The 21,433-nt window shown below is 39.6% G+C and overlaps 2 protein-coding genes across 2 annotated transcripts; one reads left to right on the top strand and one right to left on the bottom strand.

Annotated features, from left to right (window-relative positions):
* The first annotated feature begins 1,035 nt into the window (after positions 1-1,035).
* LOC140921635 (holocytochrome c-type synthase-like) lies at positions 1,036-5,919 on the top strand. The gene is made up of 5 exons (XM_073371641.1): positions 1,036-1,126; positions 2,342-2,601; positions 3,800-4,074; positions 4,441-4,524; positions 5,162-5,919. The coding sequence occupies exons 2-5, from the start codon at positions 2,344-2,346 to the stop codon at positions 5,385-5,387; spliced, it is 843 nt and encodes a 280-aa protein (XP_073227742.1). The 5' UTR covers positions 1,036-1,126; positions 2,342-2,343; the 3' UTR covers positions 5,388-5,919.
* Positions 5,920-6,737: 818 nt separating this feature from the next.
* On the bottom strand, positions 6,738-12,332 carry LOC140953816 (putative protein disulfide-isomerase DDB_G0275025). The gene is made up of 5 exons (XM_073403199.1): positions 11,835-12,332; positions 10,813-11,047; positions 8,590-9,135; positions 7,675-7,978; positions 6,738-6,801 (listed from the first exon to the last, which is right to left on the bottom strand). Exons 1-5 carry the CDS (start codon positions 12,108-12,110, stop codon positions 6,738-6,740), a joined length of 1,425 nt encoding a protein of 474 aa, XP_073259300.1. The 5' UTR covers positions 12,111-12,332.
* Positions 12,333-21,433: the final 9,101 nt, after the last annotated feature.

Raw genomic sequence — 21,433 nt, 5'->3', positions numbered from 1 at the left:
TCCTCATAATCCCAGTGTAGACTGGAAGGAAGACCTAAGGTATTATTGACTCGTTAGGCGGGAAGGGGTGGGGTACGTGTCTTTATTTTCGGTTTTTTTTTCTCCTGGTGCAATTCTACCCAGTTTCAAGCGGAGCCCCTCAAAATTAATCCTGAAATATCAGGCCTGATTTGAGCACCTCCATGGGCTTCTGGTTGCTCAAATACATCCTCTGTTATGGGATTAGGCTAAATTTTTGTTTCACCTTGCCCACCGGAACCCTATTTACCAAGCAAAATCCTGAAGTCATGTTATCAGATTACCTCAAAATGGCCAATAGGCTCTGACTGTGGGCCTTAGTCAGGGGCGGATCCAGGATTTTTTTCAGGAGGGGGTGCACTCGTCTCTTGCTCTACTTCAACACCAATAAACCAGATAGTTTTTTTTTTTTGCAGAATACCAGTTGTATTAGAAAACCGCAGGTCATCTCAGGTGGGGGTGCGCACCCCCTGCACCCTCCCCCTAGATCCGCCCCTGTTAGTAGTATGTCAGTTAATTTTTCCCCCTCGGTCCCCATTCACGAGTTATGACCGGTCACTCAGTGAGCCAGCTAGGCTTTGGGTATCGTTCTGATTCATCATGGCGTTTTCTCTAACTTATATCACAGTTACGGTTACTGTCACTGCGACAACGAGGTTATTGGCTCCTGCGCTCAAGCCTGCGAACAAACTGTCCTATTTGGGCGAGCGAAGCAAGCCTCGCGAGAACGCCGCTCGCTCGCGCGTTCTCGCGAGACTCGCTTCGCTCGCCCAAATCGCAGGCTACCTGCGCTCCTGGCGACGATCATTTGCTCCTCAAAACAGTGAATGAAATTAAAAATTTCACTCTTATTTCCTTAACGAAGCAGTGCAACGTTATTTAAAGTTGTCCCTGCTAAGGCTAAAGAAAACTTCCTTTAGAGCAAACAGGGAGAATTTCCAAACACGCCCGCGCGCGTGCGGGGAAGAAAGGTGAGCAAAAGGACTTTATGTAGTACAAAAGAGAGTGTCCAACCTGGTAAACTGGAAACGAGTTTACTCTCTCGTAGCTGATCCAACAAGGCAAGAGAGTTTCACACAGAAAAAAGAGCTTCTTCTGTCGTAAGCAGGTGAGAAATTATGATTTTTCACATAAGATGATTTGAAAGTTCTGACAGTTCTCTCGCTGAAAGTTTGATACAATTTAGTGGGTGATTGTAAGAGTGTGACATAACGTTTTGCACGTTGTCGTTTGATTATGATGAAATAAGACATCTCTCGTATTGACCTTAGATGGATATACTAAATTTACTAGTTTAAAAAGTTTTCTTCAACTTTAGAAAGCAGATCTAAAGCTGGAACCTTAAATATACAAACCACTTTCCATGTAGGAAGTAAAACCTAAATCTTTGCTTATTAAAATCATAAGTTTAACCATGATTTTTTTTCTGAAGCATGTTATCCCTTGCTGGCAATTTTAATAGGTGATTGGTAGTAGCAGTTTATAGGCTAGGCAAATGTGCTTAGCTGAGGTGTTTCATAGCTAGTACAGTGTCGAAAACACCTGAAGTCATGGCTGTTGTTATGTACATCTGTATGCATCATGCCAGTCAGAAAGTGGGCTAATACTTATACACCATATTTTTCAAAGGAACCCTTTTAACTAGACTTTCTAAAATCCTGTATTTTTTTCCTGGTTTGTTATACCATTTTAAAGGACTTTTCGTACCTGCTTGGTGCAGATTCACCAGGGGGAAATGTCCCCCGGTGAGATCACAACAATTGACCAATAGAAGAGCGAGGGATTTTAGCATGATCTAACCTTCTGATATTTGACACCACTCCTGACACAGCATAATCATGTCAAAGATTTTTTTCCTGCACAACCTAACTGAAGCTTGCTTTGCTCACTCTTCCTCCTTGCCAAAGCCCGCTTCTCGCACATTTAAGAACTTACAAGTGACCGACTATGGAGCCTGCATTTTAAGTGGGCTTATACGTGGAGTGACTTGCCGTAATAATATTACTCGAATCATCACACTGCTTTAAGAAAGCACCCCTCCCTTTGAATAAGTGCCCCCTCCTGAAGTTAAAAATATGGAGTACGTTCTAACTTCAAATAGCACCTCCACCATACCCCTCCTTGCTGAATTTAAGCGTACAGTACGTGTATCCACAAATGAATATAACATTACATATACAATCGCCTGAGAATGACCATTTGAGAACATCACTATGTAGAATGGGGTCAAAAGCGTCATTTTCATTATTTGTGTTTCACAACTTGTTTTAAAACTTTCTCATATTCTCAGTAGATAAGAATATTAGTTTTCTTCTCTTTATAGATATGGGTGGGAGCTCATCCACTCCAGTACCTGATGGTAGCGCTGGAGCAGCCGTCATCACCCAAGCTCCACCAAGTGGCTGTCCAGTTCAACACACATCACTTGCTTCAGAGAAATCACAGCCATCAATCAGTGAGTGCCCTGCTCATCAAGACAGCAGGATGAGGCCTCAAGCCAGCGAGTGTCCTATGAGTGCCGGGAGTGGCTGTGATAGCAGAACCATTGATCAAGGAACAGATGCCTTGGATCCAACAAACATGGTAACAGACTACATTCAATTATTTTATTAATAAGAGTTTTCACATTACCATGATGTAGATCAATGTAGTCAACATTTCTACTGCTTACTTCTAGAATTTTGTTGGAGATGAGGTTGAGTGATTAACAAAGGGCCAAGGGACTCCCATAAAAATGGCAATAAGGAGGTTTTGTTATATTTCAAGGTTTTTTCCAAACATTTTACTCTTACCGGGGCAAGGAATATCATTTGTTGTACCAAGGACCTTGTTATATAGAGGTTTATTAAATCAAGGTTCCACTGCACTCACCTTCTTTTGTCCTACAATAATAATATTACTTAGTAAAATCCAACTGGTGGTCTATTATCAATGCTTTTTTTCCGATTGGTTGAGCTACTATTAGGCCATATGTGATAGTCCACTAGTAGCGAAAAGCGCCAGCTTTGAGAAAACAATGGTGGGTGAATCACTCAAGGAATAATTGTTAAATAATTGGCCATGATGGGTGTACTTCAACGCTCACTCTTCCTGCGAGATGTAGAAGTCAATCCTTCAACACTTCTAACCCCAGTATCAGTTTTTTTTTGTTGATAACTTTGATCTACTTACTCAGCAGCCTACAAATACTGATATATTTCTGTCTCTGAGAGAAGCGATGGTCAGAAATGTCTTGATCAGCTGTAAGCCACAAGCACTTCCTTGAGTACCCTTTTTATTTAACTTTATTCTATTTTTATTGTTTTATCAAACATCACATTACAATGTGTTCACTTAGCTTGGACTGTGTTATTTTATCGTAGTATCACTTTAAATTAAGTGAATAATAATTACGGTATTTATTCAATTAACCACCCTGGGCACTTATTAAATTTTTGGACCTTGAGAGTGGGTGCTTATTCGAGGCTGGGCACTTATTATCAGCAAGTGTAGTAATATTTATTTTGCAACAAGTCAATAAATGATAATACCAAAGATGTAACAAAGCAAGAGTTCTGTAAAATACTCTGAAGAAAACTCTATTCAGCAAAGTCTCTTATTAGTCTCTCATTTTTGTTGAGTGGGAGGGGGAAGGGGGGTGGGTTTTGGTTGTGGGTGCTTATTTAAGGCTGGGCGCTTATTAACTTTTTCTACGTTTAGGATGGGCGCTTATTCCAGGTAGGCGCTGATTCAAGATTGGGCACTTATTCGCATAAATACGGTATTTATGTTTACCTTCCAGATGCCACCGCCAAACCAAAGGCCATCTTCCGGTCAGCCATTTGCTCTGCCGATTAATCGCCAAGTGTCAACTATTCCCCGAGGGGGGACCGATAAAAGTGAAAACTGGGTGTACCCATCTCAACAGATGTTTTGGAATGCAATGCTGCGTAAAGGCTGGAAATGGCAGGATGACGAGGTTCAACCCCATGACATGGAAAATATCATCAAAATTCACAATGCCAACAATGAGAGTGCATGGCAGGAGATACTGAAGTGGGAGGCACTGCATTACAAGTAAGGCAATAGCAAATATATGAGGTACAGCTGAACCCCCAAGGATTGGAGGGAGGGTACCAGCTGCCACATCTGTGCTACTGATATACAGTTAGAACTGCTGTGAAAGGTATAGTGTTCAAGAACTTCAGTCTGGGAAAGGGTATAGAAATCAGAGAATTTGAGTCTTCTAGAGTAAGGTATAATTGTCACTATAAAGTGTAATTGCAAAGAAAGCATCGACCTGGGAATGCAAGGGACAGGGGGCAGGGAGTTTGGACCCCCTTCCCCCTCCCCCCACCCCCCACTAGTAATACTGCCAGTAGTGTCATTATTTTCATCGGTGATGTTTTTTTTTTTTGTTTTGTTTTGTTTTTTTTTTTTCAGGGAATGTAGTTCACCGAAACTTCTAAGTTTTCGAGGGAAAGCAAAAGAGTTTTCTCCCAGAGCAAGAATTAGAAGTTGGATGGGGTAAGAGCTTTTTTAAAATCATTTGGATAGATTCCTGGGGTTTTCACTGCTTTGCAGACTGTGTAGAAATCCTTTAAATCCTACATGTACCATTTTCCATATTTCCAAACTGTTTCAATACATTTCCTATGGTGCTAATAAGGAGAATTTTTTTAACCCAGTTGCCCATGGAAATTTTGCCGAAAAACGCGTTTTTAAGCTAGTTGAGAGGTTTTTTCGTCACTGTCGTGCTATAAAGAGCTAAAACTTACCATAAAGCCATTTACAGGTCGTAAACTTGGCGGCCTTCTGATGCAGATGCAAAATATTAGCTTTTGCTTTTCTTTTTTCATTTTTTTCTTTTGTTGGGCATTTAATAGGCTTCATTTTGGTGAGAAAAGTTTTTAGGAAAGCTTTTAGGATCTTAGGATTAGATGAAAGGAAAAGTAGGTGGGTAGTGGAACAAGATTTTCTTGGAAATTTTCAGGTCAATGTTACATGGTATTTTGCCTTTTTCTCCGGTGTCCTTGAAAAAAATGGTTAACAGGGCATTTTTTCGTGGTGATCAATCGCCTAACTCTCATGACATTAATGTGTGGTTTCTAAGGAGAAATTAAATGGTGGTCATTCTAATGGGGTGTCTTTCCCAAATCCCCAGGTATGAGTTACCATTTGATCGTCACGATTGGATCGTCGATCGCTGTGGCCAAGAAGTCCGATACATTATCGATTACTACGACATTGGGGACGAAGAGGCATACAAGAGAGGCGAGTTTGTTTTCCTTGATGTCCGACCAGCCATGGATTCATTTCAAGCAGTTTTAGATAGAGCGAGAGTCGCTGTACTTCGTTGGTCGCTTTATTTCAGCAAGAACGACGATTAAATAGCATAAAAAAAGTCATGGACTAACAAAAATGGCCATTTAGTCTATTTACGTGGAGAGACAACGGTTTTTAAGAACTTTGTCCAACAAAAAGTCAAAAATTCATGGAACACATTTGCGTGGCCTGTTTTGATTTGTGAGAGTACTCCAGGAGTTTCGAGTCACAATGAAATAACGTGATTCCAGCAAAAGTGGAGGAAGAGTGGTTTTGTAACGAGTGCAAAACTCGCCGCGATCACCCGAGAACATTTCGACGACAATTAATTTCTAGACTTTCCAGAGGAGCGAAAAATATTTCTAATGTACACCGTATGACTTTTCTCTTTTATAAGTGGTACCCCTCAGCCTTTTGCTTAAAAATATTTCGCGCCCCTCGCGTTTATGCATTTATAATATATTTTACAAAGATGAGCCAGGCAAAAATTATTTGTTTGAGACAAGTGTATTTGTACTCAGTTTGAGATAAACGGCATAGTATTACATACATGTGCTTGTAAAACTGGAAAGGTGAATAAATATTTACCAACATTGATGCGCTGTATAGATCTGGATAGATACTACTATGTAGCGGTCCGATTTTGCTTACGATCTATTGCACACCAGATTGTCCGAGTCACAAGCAGATTGAAAAGAACCACAGCAACCACTAAGCGTTAGAGCCAGCGTTGCGACTGCTTCATTCTCAGATCTTCTGCTTAGTGCGACTCCGACAATCACAGTGGTTTTCGCTGAGAAAACTTCCGACATTTCGCTTTCGTTTGCCCGCGAAATGACGTTTGAGAAACGAGCGCAGAAGTTCCATAATGATGACGCTTACAAGCCAAATCTGGATAGAGCTTCTGATTGGTCGGAAATTTTCTTCATCTAATTAGAAGCTCTTCGCAGATCTGGGTACTGACGCGTCATCGGTATGGAAAATCTGCGCTCATTTCGAGGGGAAAGCACCGGTAGGGTCGCGAAATATCATACGCAGAATCGGAAGGAAATAGAAACGCTCTGGATCTTACAACTCTTATTCAGTCGGGCTTATGAATCCGATTTTTCATTTTCACTGGGGTTATAAGGGCTTTTACGACTCCGATTCAATGGCCAGAGAAATCCAGCCTTAAATCAATCAATGACAACTTCAATCAATCAAAATACAGTAAACAAATAAATCATTTATTGAAAGAAATGGAAGCAGAACTTTTAAATTACCTAAGATGCAAAGTAGACTACGAGTAGTCCCTGTTTTTCCTCAGGGATAGTAGAGCGAGCGAAACGCCACTATCTTTGAGGAAAAATGGGGACTACTCGTAGTCTAGATGCTAAAATAAAACTACCTTAAACTGTATTTTTATTTTGTTTTGGTTATAGCTCGTCTCCTCTATAAGCAGAAGATTCTTGCTTGTTCGTTTCGTTTTTCGAGGTTTTCCTAAATTGAGAAAAGAAATTAAGCAACATTTAGATTGTTCAGTGAGGTTTGCGCACTAAGCAGCGAGCTACATTTGGCAAGCGCATGCACCAAAATAAGAACTCAATTGTATTGATATCCGGAAACATCTTCCAAATTTGTTCAGCGCAAGCTGTATTTTTTTTAACAAAACGACAACAATTTTCCATCGTCGAAGTGTTCAAAAGTCAAGTGGAACCACGAGCCGCATGCAGGCGAGTGGTTTCACTGCAAAGTTTGGGCTGTTTTGACGTCATTTCTATGGCCGATAAGAGTACAGACCATGTAAAGTTGTTGTCGATTTGTTTTTTACAATAACACTGGAAAGTTTTGATGTCCATTCCCGTTCAAGTTAATCGGAGAATCGCGCGCGCAAGAAAGAAAGAAACAAATTGTGCCATCATCACAGACGTCATTTCCATGGTCTGTACCCTCTATCGAAGATTACTCTCGACCAATCAGCGTGCGAGAAATCGCTTAGATACGGTAAAAAAAAAACTAACTGGCGGATTTAAGCCAATCAAAAAAGTAGCCTTCATGGCAGGCGCAAAAAGGTGTGGAGGAGGGGGAGGGGGAGAGGGAGAAAAGTGCGAAAGGGAAAAAGGAAGGGAGCACTTACACACTCTCCCCAAATCCCCCTTCCTTGTTCTCTTCCTTCCAATCCTCGACTACTTTCGATGCCTGCTACGCAGGCTATCAAAAAAGTAGAAATATTTTGAATGAACAGTAGAAGCTGTTGTCAAGTTGAGCACGGGGTCAAATATTACTCGGTTTCAAAGAATATATAGACACGGACCAATATGGTCTTGAAAGTCAAAAAAATAATTATGTAATAAATTTTTCTTGACGACTTACTTTTTCTTGTCCTTAGCTTTAGTTCTCTTTTCATCCGTTTCTTCCGACGTGGTTGTTTTCTGACAGTCAACCGGCAGCATTTCATTAAATCGAGAAAAAGGCGATAAATTCTCCCGGCCCAGAAAAATTTCTGAGACAACGTCACTAACACGCTCTTTAGTGAGATCACCATGCATTGTTTTAAACAGCCGTTGTTTTGGTTTTGCAAATAACAACGCTGGAAGGTTGTCTTCAGAGATGCCGAAGATTTCACCATATTCAGGATGGCACGAGGCGTTCACCCAGAGATAATGAAGAGGTTTTCCTAAAGGAGAAGAAAAGTCGATGAAATAAAACTATAACATATAAAAGAGCTGGTCCCCTTTCTTCGGGAGAGGGGGCTATTAAGTCACGAGGATATCAGTGGCGGATCCAGGGGAGGGGCCCTGGGGGGCCGAGCTCCCCGCCACTATTTTTAGACTAAAAAAGGCCCGAAGGGCCGAAAAAAAGTTTTGGAAACCGCCCCCCCCCCCCCCTTATCTAAGAGTCTAGATGAGCCCCCCCCGCCCTTATCTCGAGGTCTGTATACGGCACTGGATATCGCTTTTTGTAGGTCAATTCTGTGCGAAAGTGCGAAAGGCCTGACGATATATCTCTGAAAACTATTCTACAAATCTTTTGGAAGATCTTCAATACAGTGTAAAATTAGCTGCGCATAACTCTGAGCTTTTTCTCGGGTTGTACAGATATATATCTGGTGACTTAACGGATTTTTCACTGAGGAATGACCGACCCTTTAAGGTGTTAATAGGGTGGTTTAAATTCTATTTTTCTTTGTCTAATGTCATCTATTCATATATTATAACAAAGGAAATCAACTTGAAACAAAATCATATAGGCCACAATTGAGGAATTTAAAGTCGCATTTCGTGTTACCTTCAAGACTCGGCATTTTCTGCAGTTCATTGAAGAGTCCCATAGCTTTCTTAACCTCTTTCTTTTCCTTAGTATCCAAAAAATAGATCAAACACAATCCTAGTGCGGAGTCCGTACACACTCGTTTATGATTCTCGTATGTAACTTCAACTTCTCGTTTCTCTTCTAAAGTATCATCCCTCTGTTCATCCTTTGCTAAAATTTCTTTGAGGTCTTCAACGTAAAATTCCTTTAGCCCCACTTTTCCTTTGTATTTCTTCGCGTCGGGATGGTCTCCCCAATGCTTATTATGTACGGAATAGAAAAATTTCGTCAAGTTAAGGTAAGAGATCCCACCATAAAGCTTTGTATCATAAAATACAGAGCTGAATGTGATCCGCGCCTTGTCTGGACTTTCGGTAGCAATCATTACCAGAATTGTTGGTAGTTTTTCTATGTGGAAGCTCCGCAGTATGTCCTGACTAGGCTTTCGCATCACGCCGAAAGTAAAGAACTTGGAATACCTCAGAGTGATGGCGCGTAAGAGAGGTGAAGTAACTCGTTTTTCTGGAAGAAGGAAAGATGAGAGAATATCAGTTTCATGATGATTCTGTTTTTTGTTTTCCTTTTATTCCTTATGACTCAATACTTAAAGGCTGAACCCCGGAGATACTTAAACAAGTTTTATACGCGGGGGGGGGGGGGGGGGGGGGTGTGGGGGGTGGGCTCCGCCCTGAGGTCCAACCCTCTCATATACCATTTTTGACAGAAACGTTACTTTCGTATACACCTTCTTTTAGCTATGTGCTCATTCTCTCTTGCTATGGATTTACAAATGGTACCCCTTCCGCGTACCTAATTTGGAACTTCGCATTTTTAGCATGACTCTCTTCTATAAATTCATCACAAAACCAGAACGTTTTTTCGACTATTTCACAGCCATAATATGTGCTCTCCTAGCATTTTTGGCCCTTAACAGATCGACATGGCCAAGAGAGAATGATCTCTCTTGACATGGCTGATTAGGTTACCCTTTCGTACATCTCAGCTTTAGTAAAATCCCTACCCTTTCATATACCTGAAGCATCAAAAAGGTACCTCTTTCGGACGGAGCCTCCCCGTAAAGACTATCATAGGGAGTACCCCCTGGGGCAGAATTTTTAGTTGCTGCAGGTAACTCCGCAAATCTTCGGCCACTGTCTGTGTGATCGAGTGATAAGTACGCTCCGATTTGCAACAAGTTATTCGAGAAAGCTGCCGAGTTCAACATTTATTTATTTTTCTAACAAATAGATGTTGTTGCTTGACCTTGAAAAATTTCGTTAAAGACTTGAAATTAATTCTAATCAAGAGAGGATAAAGGGGACAGAGAAGGCATCCCCTATACACACCCTATTCCATAGGTAATTCGTCTCGAGTTATTTTTAAGACCATAGATCCCAAGAAGGATTAGAGAACAGCCAATCACATAGCGCGAATGTGTTCCACGTGGATGAGCCACGCTCAGAGCCACGCGTCCTTCACGAATTGACGCAGAAAAAAATGGCGGAAGACGCGGCGAGCGATATTGCTATTTATTTTGTCGACCAAAACGACTGAAGAGAGATTTCTGCTAAAGCTGTGTCAGCGAAACGGAAATTAAAAAAGAATCGCCCTTCCTCTCTTGTATAGAGCTAACAGTACAGCATGGAAATCCTTAACACACCGAATTTTCTCTCAGGATCATTTATAATTTACAGTTTGAAGAGAGCAATTTCTGGTTTGATATTTTTTATTGTTTTATTAGTCTTTTATTATTCAACAAAAATAACGATTGGCGTCCTACTTACTTTATTATACAAACGACCGGTTTCAATAGACCGGCGAAATTTCTCATTTTATTAAAGCACTGAGGTTACGACAACTTCGAGCTAAAGTGATTTCACGGGTTGTCAAAGAGTCCAGCGATTCCCTTTTCCCAGGTGAGCGCCGTCTCATTTTGCTTCAATATTCAGAAATACTCTCGATGTCTTTACGCTTTCATTTCCTTTCGCCCGACATGTTTTGCACGGCGTTTAGTCATGCGAAAAATCCACGAAACATCCACGCAGCGCGCGAGGTAACTTTATACCGATTCTAAAAATAACTCGAGACGAATTACCTATGGAATAGGGTGTGTATAGGGGATGCCTTCTCTGTCCCCTTTATCCTCTCTTGTTCTAATCTAATAATCAAAAATAAAGAACGAAAAGATACTTGATGTACCTGTCACCAATAGTACTGGCATTTTCAGAGGTTTGCCTGAGTAAGCTCGTCTTACATACAACTGAAGTTCGTCCATGTTTTTGACCTTCATTGTTTCGTCTGGAAGGCTTTCTAATGCAATTTTTTCAGCCTCTTTCAGGGAGTTCACGTCTTGTTTTTCAGCTGCTTTAATTTTGTACCCACCATATGGAAATATTCGGGCAACTGGATATTTTTTGTCCTTTTGAAGAAAGCCCTGGATATAAAAGGAAAATCAGTTCAATTGATATCAGTATAGGCGATAAAGGCTACTGAAATAAACTCTCAACTAAAAGAAAAAAAACTTTTTGTTTTAATATCCCACTGACAAGAGAAATAACTTTGTATGCCATAAAATCTTTGTAGTACGTTAAGTTTTCTCTCTTTTCTTGACTATTATCCCGGTGACAAGTTTCTTAGAGTGATTTTACTAGAACCGTGAAATAGGCAGTAGAATTCAACGCACTATTATGTACTTATTCTATTATCTTTTTTTGTTTACCTCTCGTAATTATTTTGCACTATTTGTTAGTATCTGTTCCACGATTCAAGTAAAATCACTCTACGTATTACATCATCGGCTATTTTCAAGTGGCGCGTGACTGGGTTGGTGTGGTGTCGAACTGCACTATGGGACTGTTTTACGGGACGATTTCTGACCCAGTTTCCCGCGCAGCTTAGTGATATCCAATAAAAGAAACAATGGAGCCCCCAAAACAATCCCATAGTGCAATTCGACAGAACTCCGACCCAGATCTCACGCGCAACCCCTCAAGGAAACTTGTTCCCAAGGGCCGCCATCCTTTCGTCAGCTGGACAAGGATTAATGAGGTTCTGAAAAAGAGACGGCAGTTTACGGTCTCCCTTTGCTCCTTAAGGAGGCAAGCAAAAAACAATTCATAAACCTCGGGAAAATATAAATGCCGCAAAGCAATAAGGAAAGCTGCTGTAAAGAAAACTTCAACTAAAAGTATTTGCAAAAGAAATTTAAATAATGAATTTACCTTTTTCTTCATGAAAGCTCCATCTTTCTCAGGATCAATAATTCCTACTCTCACAAATAATCCTCGAAGATTTACTTCCAAGTCTTGCCATTCAGTACGTGATATTTTGCCAGCCCCTTTCACCGCCACAATCCAAGCATCTTTTTCTCCGTCGATCACCATATCCTGATAATTTTGTGAGGTGATTTCCACGATGCCATATTTCTTTGAGAAGACCAGTTTAGCGAGGAATAGCAAGCCAAGGACGAACTTGTAAAAACTCGGCAGAAAATTCATAATCGCCAACCGTAACAATTCGTGGCTAACAGGTGTATAGAAGATCCAAAACTTTAAATCTCAGAACTGGCTTTAAATTTCAATTAAACAAAAGCTCACTAAATGCAGCTTGTACAAAGACAATTTTTTGGAACTCTTTTTTTGTATCACCTAAACAGAGCGACTGCGATCGAAGACTTAGCAAGTAACATTTGTAATGCACCATTCATTATGAAAGAAAGAAAATTCTATAAGGAACTGAATTAATGCAATTGTTTGCTTTAATATTACGTGGCGTTGATTTAGTCTAGATTCAATTTCTCAGCTGCACAAATAATTCATAAATTACAGTAGAACCACCACGGCCACCGTCGAAACAAAATTTGGTGGCCATTGTGTTTATAATTTCTAATAAAAGAAAAACTATGCTACGTAGAATGGAGTCTCCATCAACACGTATCCGATTTTCTTTGAAAACGGGATTAGTGTGTGGGTTTCAAAGAAATTCGCGGTGGCATGTATTTCGTTTTAGAAACCAGTCCGTCCTGTTTAAAGTCGGATGTTTTTTGTAGGCACTGTCCTTGATTCGTTGTAAAATTCTCCCTTTATTTTTGAAATCAATGTCTGGCCGGCGGCAAAGATAATTGTTTCATCAAGGACTTTTACATACTGCACAGAACCCAGCGTACCCGGCTAACTCTGTTTCCAGCCTTTTAATTGGTAGATGCAGCGAACACCCTCGAGCTCTTGCAAAGTTGACCTCTAGTTGATTTTCTAGACCGGCGGTAAAAGTAGCCCTGTCAATTAACAGTCTAAATAACAAGTTCGAACATTTTACCTGCAAAAATAACATGCTACAAGTTTTTTAAAAAAGCTAGGTGGTTGTGAACATTTTATCCCGCGAAATCAGGTACTGTGATATCATCCTTTAAGAAAATTTCCGTCCACCTGAGTATAAGAAAGCAGCCTTTACGAAACGCGTGTCTGAAAAGTTGCACTTTTTAATTTTCGTGCTCGTTTTCATCGGATACGTGTAGGAGGAAGCACAGCTTTTCTCCCGATAAACGGGACCTTAGACTGGGCCACTGAGAAGAAAATGCCTACCGTGATATCATGGTTGTATCGTGTAATTCATTATAAGGAGGATTACCCACTCCTCCCACGGGTCAACATTGGTTCGTGAACGTTGCAAAGAACTAGCAGTTAATAACATGGGATCTTTTCAGGCAAACTTGAAGATTCGCTACGAATTCAGTAAAAGTCGAATCAATCTCAGCCGCAGGCTCTTGGGTCCATAAACGATCATCCACTTCGAAGATTTTGCTCGCAGATTTACTGTTAAAAATCGAGTATTTCTGTGGACAAGATCTTGGAAGAAGTGACAAACCACATTTCTTTGAACAGTATATCATAAAATCCACTTCCCATGTACTTCAACCTTATCGTCCGGACTTCTATTCAGGAAGAGCCGATTCTATGTTTGGTCTGTGTCTTATCACCCTCTGAATGCTCTGATCTTTAAAGCGAATGCGTAAAATCCATCCCCTCCCTGGGTTGCATGCGCATTCTACGGACGGGATCAAAAGCGCGAGCTCTGAGGTCGAGAATCCTTGCACGCTTAGAGGAAATCAGATGAGCACATAATAGGCAATTTCAGAGATCTCCCAAGCCTGTGTATCAAAACGAGGTAAAGTGCTCTGCCTTTGACATGGAAATGATTTTTCATTCTCATGCAAACAAAACTCATTGGCAGCTACCACCTGACGGGTAACAACCGGAGACCTTCGTTAAAACAATTCTTAAACAACCATCCAACCATCCTGTGCTCATCTTACTTCCCCTTAGCATTAATAGAGACCTTTAGATTCCAGGACGAGGACGACTTCGAGTACGAGATTTGACTTCACGTTTTTTCGCGTATTCTGAAATTATAGACTCCCCGGAAAACTTCATTTTCCCATTTTTCACTAGAAATGTTAGCACTGTTACCTTTAGTAAAGGAGGTTACACCCTCTCGCGATCGCAAAATGATAAAACTTTTAACATTTGATAACTTGTTTGTGCCACTTCGACATTAGAGGATGTTAGCATCGACAACGAGTACGAGTTCTAGAACGAGATCAGCGATTTTGCGTACTGCGCATCCGTTCTGCGCATCTCCACGTTTTCAAGTCGTCCTGTCAAGTTGCACTACGACGAGTTCTCACCGAAAACTCGAAGTGGGTAGAACGACTGGGAAGAGCTGGTTTTCAAAGGTAAATTCCGATCGTTTAATGCAGTTTCTTTTCGTTTCTAGCCTCTCTTTATCATCTTGAACATTCCTTATATTATGTTTTATGTAAAATACTGCTGTTGAAGTCGAGGAAAAGCAACCGAACGCGATATTTCCTACACAGAGTAAATTTGCATTTACCCCGGAAAGTTTCATGTCTCTCCACAGGCCTCACAGGCTCACGAAATAACCCCGAAAATTGCCATTATTTGGTCGAAAATATCCCAACAGTCGAAGATGTCAATAAAGAATACTTTCTTCTTTTTCCAGTGTGGTTGTTGTGTTGAATTTGATGGGTTTTAGCGTGTTTTAAGACCGCAAAGCACAAAATTCTTCTTCGTACAAAAAACCTTCCATGTAAATGAGTAACAAGCAGTCTTGAACGTTTTTTAGAGTCATTTTTTGTTTTCGAAATTGTTGTGGAAGCGCTACCTCGACTCAAATTTGGCGCCCAGTCATGCGGAATCCCATAATTTTGTTTTCTATAAACTCGAACTCGGTGTCATCGCTAACATAGAAAGCTGAGAAAACGACTTCGAGTACGAGTACGGCTTGAGGTCGTTCTCGTACTCGTACTCGTTGTTGATTCTCGCTAAAACTCGTAGTAGAATGACGACGGCTACCACATTTTCCCGCCAAAATGACGCTGGTTCACGCGCCAGCACTACGTAGTATTGAGAAAATCTCGTACTCGTAGTCGTTCTCGTCTTAGGATCTAAAGGTCTCTATTATATCAGCATACATAAGCCTTTTCAGAATATTTAAAAGAAATTTTCTCAAGTCTTTATCTTTTTGCATGTCTACTGAAAACTAATCTACCTTTTCGTAGGCCCACCTACCTGTAAACGAAAAAACATACTTTCGAGTTTAACCCCCTTTAGCTTGTATTAAAATGGATTCGATTTTTTATGACGTTTTAACGCTTAAAAACGCTCAAATTCAAAAAGGATTTTGATCAGCACTGCTCAGGGTCATCCAACGAGAATATAGTTCAAAACCACTTAAACATAGCATTGTTGAACGTATTTTAGTATTTAAACAGTAAATATAGGCATATTGTTATTCCCTAAAAATTTTTCATCTGTTCGGATTTCCTAGCTGAAAGTCTAGTGATCCGAAAATTATAGGGATCAAAACTTACCTTTTCGAAAATTTCAGCCAGAAAAAAGGCTCCCGAAGGTGAGGTGACCTTTTTAGGGTAAAAATCCGTTAAAAATGGGCAATTATACCATTTTCTAGATGTTCTAAAATTCGAGGAGATGCAGGCAATCAAGAAATTTTACAACAAATGTTTCCGAAAATTCTAGATGTCAGATCGTCTTCCGAACAGATATTTTCAAGAAATTGACGTTGGGTGCCCCTGACTGCTATGTACCTTTTTTTGAAACGCTTTTTTAGTCCGGTTTTAAGCCCTCCCTTATATATTTTTGGCGAGTTTTCTCCTTATTTGCTATTTGTTAAGTGACAAAGATTCTTTAATGCCTAATATCTGCTCATCCTGCGCGCGCACTTAAAAAAACGAACATGTAGTACACTGTAATTCATGGCAACCGAATTTGTTTTGTAAACGGACACACTATGTGCGACACAATTTTTAAATTCAGGTTGAAGAAAGTAATTGGAACTAGAAAAAAAGAATCAACATTTTATCTTTTTTTCGACAAAATACTCTTCCCTACTATTCTTGTCCTCATCATGTTCGATGTTCATTAAAGAAGGAAAAACTAAATGGCCAAAATCTGTTTGGAACTTGAAAACGTTCAACTGGTAAAACCATGGTAAAACCACGAAAGATAACTTATTTGCTATCGGCAATCCGAAAACAGTCAAGCAGGACGGCTTACCTACCGATAGGAGAAACCTGTATTACAATGGGGGAACTAAAGCATCTTGTCGTGTTTGCAGCGATTTCTTAGCTGGCGTGAAAAGATCAAGGCTTGAAGACTTAACCGTTAATCGCTCACGAAGTGAACGTCTGACGCCACAATAGGTCTTTTTACGTATGGCGCGCGCCATACATGAGGTTTCTCTCTTTAAAACGCGCGTTACGAAGGAGAGAGGATTGCTCAGCAATAGGATGATCTTAAGAAATGAACATGACTAAAAACCCAGCTGCATGTGAAAGCTACGCGCAAAGCACGAACACCTTGCGAGGCAAGCGCGCTTTCTAACTGAGAGGTATAACTCGAGATAAAATTTAAAAGGGGCTCCTTCAAGCGAAACTTTTTCAATTTCAAACAAGTACAGTTTCACGAAGTAGATGATTAGAAAAAAATAACAGTCGAATTAAACTCAAAATTATAGTTTCCGCCTACACTAGACGAACATATTTGAATAAAAGCTTAATGCCTATACTGGAAGTAGACAACGCAAACGGTTTTTATATTTTTGCTCTACGAGTATCTGCTAATTATAACTTGAGATCAGACCGAATTTTAAGGGCTCTCATCGGCTTTTATACATTCCTTCTTACATGATAGCTTCACGTTTCTCTTGGTCGGCCGGAACTTTATTTTCCAAGCAAAACAAAAAAAAGCGCCTGATCTCCGGTTTCCTTTCCGACTTCTCTACAGAAGCTAAAGAAACTAACACTCACTCAGACACATTTTCAACAACCACAGGTATACTTTATTAATAGACATAATTGAAAAAAAAAAACGAACCAGTGCACCACAGCCGGACACGTAAACCCCGAAAAACCAATTATGGAAAAATAGGGGACCGTGTAACCCCGACCAATGCTATGGTGCTGCCTTTGGGGTTTTAAGGCCTGTTAATTCATGAGAATATCAGAAAATATTTAAGGTACATTTAAAGTATCTATAAAGCTAACGAAAAAAAGTGTTCGATGAGTTTATTTAGCGAAGCCGACTCTAGAATTGTGCGCCTTTTCAAAGTGCTCCCGCGAGAAACAAATCAATGCGCGTTATATTCGCAACTAAGTTATGATTTGACCCTATGTAAAGGTTTGAAAGCTTTGATGCCTTACGTTTCACTGCAAATAGTAAAATGCAGAAAGGCTCGAGAGGATTCTAAAAAGGTCAAATCCGCTCTCCTTTCTCGCTTTTTGCCTTTCCGGAAGGCAGAAAAGGGAAAATTAATGTTTCAATTTTATCTCAAAATCTTACTCTTTCCGACAAATTTAGATTGGGTAAAAATATATCCCTGAAACCTCTGAAAGTCCTCATGCATTAGAGAGTTATTGCTGGTTATATTACATGTTAAGCTGTCAAAATCAGCATCAAAGGCATTAATCAAGAAGAATTCAGAGGTTCCAAGGGCGGGTTTTAATCTTCTGTGAGTGATTGCGAGTTGAACGGGTATCTAGGAGAATTAAAAATTTTGACAAACTGCCCAAAAACTGTCTGAGAAAAATATTTCTATTTGTAAAATGCTTTCCACCTTTACACTGATTATGCCCAAGAAACAAGATTGCTTTATTTTTCCTTTATCTAACACAAACTAATTATTAGAACGCGAAAATTTCTGGATTTCTTTCCGTAGAAACAAAAAGAAAGACTGGTACTATGTGAAGGTACTGCTAGGTTTAAATGGTTACTCCATGAGACTTCGTCCATAAATGACCTTAAAATTTAACAGTAGTGTGTAGAACAGGCGATATTTTTTCGCGTTTTCAGACAAGCGAAGGCAAGCGCGAGGCGCGGCGCAGAGCACGCAGGACGAACGCGGTGGGAAGAAAGCGAAAATACTAAGAAAAACTATAAATATATTTTAAATAGCTTGTCCTCTCTTGATAAAGTATCATTCATGCATTTATTTAATCACTTATCTATCTATTTCTTTATTTATTCATTTATTTACTTACTTATTTATTACTTACTTATTCACTCATTTATTTATTCATAATCTCATTTTTTTCTCACGCCCATACCCGTCGCGTATCTCGCGTTCCACGCTCACCTCGTTCTTGCCCTAGTTCGCCAAAAAAACGCAGAAAAATATACACCTATTCTTTACTTATAAAAAATTCCTACTACATATTTATAGGCCCTAGTTTACCCACACTTTTATGTTTGAAACGGATTGCAAAATCAAAGAAACTTTGCAAAGTATTAACAATGAAGCTATTGAACTGTCAATGAAGCCCAGTTTCCTACTATGGAACTTGTTCAGAAGCGATTACCATACTTTTTTCGCTTGAAGCCAAATAAGCGCGATGCTAAAACAGTCTGTGTAAAGTAGGGCCTTACGTAAATATTTAATCAGTCTTTCCAAGTTATCTTCAATTTATTTTGCATGGTTTTTCTTGCGCCTGGGGGCGAATGATAACGTTGGAAGTATATCCATCCACGTCATTCCTCCAAGAAGACAGGGACACTCCAGACTGTAATCTTTTCCTTGAAGCTACTCTCCGTGAAGCTGTGGGACGAAAACAGTTTGAAACAATCATAACATTAGCTTGTAATTTTTAAATGATTATCTCTTCTCGCCTTATTTGCTTTTGCTTCCAAGCATTTCCCTTGTAGGCTTAATTTCATTATTAATGACAATACGTTGCCTATCCCGTTTCAGACTAATCTTTTTCGTGTCGATCGACACACTTGAAATGCCACGTTTGAACCACCTTTGTAGTTTTCCTATTAATAGACGCCAGACATGAGTGTTCTGATACTAACCAAGTGAAGACCCCATGACCGTCTGAGAAGAAAACCTTCTTAAGAACATCGTTATCATCATTGCCGTCGTTAAAATCAGCGTCCTCGTTGTCTTCTCCATCATAGTAATGATCGTCATCATCATGGTCATCATCATTATCAGTGCTACAGAGGTACTTCACACGTCTACACATCACGTTGACTGGTCAGGTTATCTAGCCCGTCAACGTTCACTGCTCCTAAAAATCTCAAGAAGTCAAGACCACTAGTTAAACTGATTCTTGGTATCAAAGCTTACTCGTGAAGTGAAGACCCCATGACCGTCTGAGAATAAAACCTACTTAAGAACATCGTTGTCATCACTGTCGTCGTCAAAATCAGCGTCCTCGTTGTCTTCTCCATCATAATAATGATCGTCATCATCATGGTCGTCATCATCATCATCATCATCATCAGTACAACAGAGGTACGTCAAACGTCTACACATCACGTTGCCTGGTCAGGTTATCTAGCCCGTCAGCGTTCACTGCTCCTAAAACTCTCAAGAAGTCAAGACCACTAGTTAAACTGATTCTTGATATCAAAGCTTACTCGTTTTCTTATTCTTCAATGAAAAACAGTTGATTACACTTATGTGGTATGAAAACAGCACAGCTGGAAATTAAATACAAGAGTTCATAATATAAAACTAATGAAAGTGGCCAATAGGAACTAAACTATACCGCTATAATGACATAACGTGAGAGAAATGGCGCAAATTAAATTAAAAGGCAAAAAAGTAAATGAATTTTAAAAATGTAACAAGAAAATAATATTACTTGAAATAATTTTAGAGTTGTAAAACAGTAAGAAATAAATGTGATTTAATCCAAAAATTATTAAAATGAAAATAAAGTGAAGTAATAATAATTTACGATAATAATAACAATAGTAATAGAGAAAAGGAATGCAGGCAACAAAAGTTAAAGACGTTTTCTTTAAAACTTTCAGAAAACGTTTGGTTAAACTTTTGAAAACGTTGCTGCGTTGAATTCCTGCAGTTACGTTTGCAAAAATTAATTATCAATAAGTGTTTTTCGTTGCTAATTATTCCTTTTTGTTTCTATTATTATTGATTAATATTATTATGGCTATTATTATTCATTTCACTCTATTTGCAATCTTATTATATCGTTATCTTATGTGATTAATTCCTATATTTGTTATCTTAAAACGTATTTTCTATTATTTATTTATTGTTTTGAAGTTTATTTTGTTGCATTTTTTGCCTTCAATTACTTCTTTGCCTTTTTCTCTGCTTTGAAAAACCCCCATTACTTCGTTCGTATGCTGCTAGTTGTAATTTTGTTCCTATTGGCCATGAAATCCCCTTAGCTGTAAAAAAACGACAAGATCGGCGTCCGAAGTATCGGAAAAAATTGCGTTTCATACCTTTTTACCTGTTGAAGAAAGACATGAATCCATTATCGTCATCACCACCCTCGCCGTTTGTCATCATCATCAACATCATCATCAATGCAACAGGTGTCAGTCATTCGTCTAGCCCTCTACCCGTCACGGTCGTGGGTAGCTACTTAGGTTGCCTCACTGTTCCTAAACCTCTCAATATCGAGAAATCAAGAAATTTAAAATATCAAGGGAACATTTTTCCTCTGACAAATAAGAATCTCTGGCATATTTCTTCCTTCTCTGTAGGCCTGGGTTTGAATCCAACTAAGGCCTTTAAGCAAAGTTTTTTTCCTTACCTTACATGTGATCTGCCAGGAGAGTTCCCTAAAATCATTAACTTTAAAAGAGGTGTGACTGAGACTTCGTGTTGCAATTCTGCTCGATGCCCGTCTAGGCCTTGTGACCTAAATGCGAGAGTTCTCAAGAAAATGGAAGTTAGAATCCAACAAGAGTTTTGCCTTAATGATAACGAATAAATCCAGTGATGGATCAAAATCTCATAGTTTTAATCCTTCGATTTTCCTCCTTGTAGTTTGTACCTGTGGTCTAGACAGTAGCCTAGCCGATTGCTCCGGCTGAAATGACGTCGTGGATTTGAATTCCACTAAAACATAGTACAATATTTTCAATAGCCAAGTTGTAGACATGTAGAATGACATTTGGAGTAAGTTCATCACCGTGTCAGAGATCGTTTCAGCCTGAAAAATTTCTCCTTCGCCTTTCCTGTACTTACGAACTTGTAGGTGGGGTCACGGTCCCGTTTTCATCGCTATGTCACTGGCCTGGTGAATACTTCATGACTGTTTGGTGTCATCTTCTGGGATTGCACAGACCTGAAAACAACAACGCTTCTCAAACCAAAGATTATCAAAACCCAGTTTTACTTCGTCAGTTAGGAATTATTTTCAAACTATACAGCTTTTCTCAGAATCTCCGGCGATTAAACCTCCGTACGTTAAATATAAATTTGATGTCTAATTTATATCAAGCAGTACCCACGAGTTTGA

Source organism: Porites lutea, chromosome 12 (assembly GCF_958299795.1).
Source record: "Porites lutea chromosome 12, jaPorLute2.1, whole genome shotgun sequence".
Taxonomy (NCBI): Eukaryota; Metazoa; Cnidaria; class Anthozoa; order Scleractinia; family Poritidae; genus Porites; species Porites lutea.
This window is presented reverse-complemented; position numbering and strand designations above follow the sequence as displayed.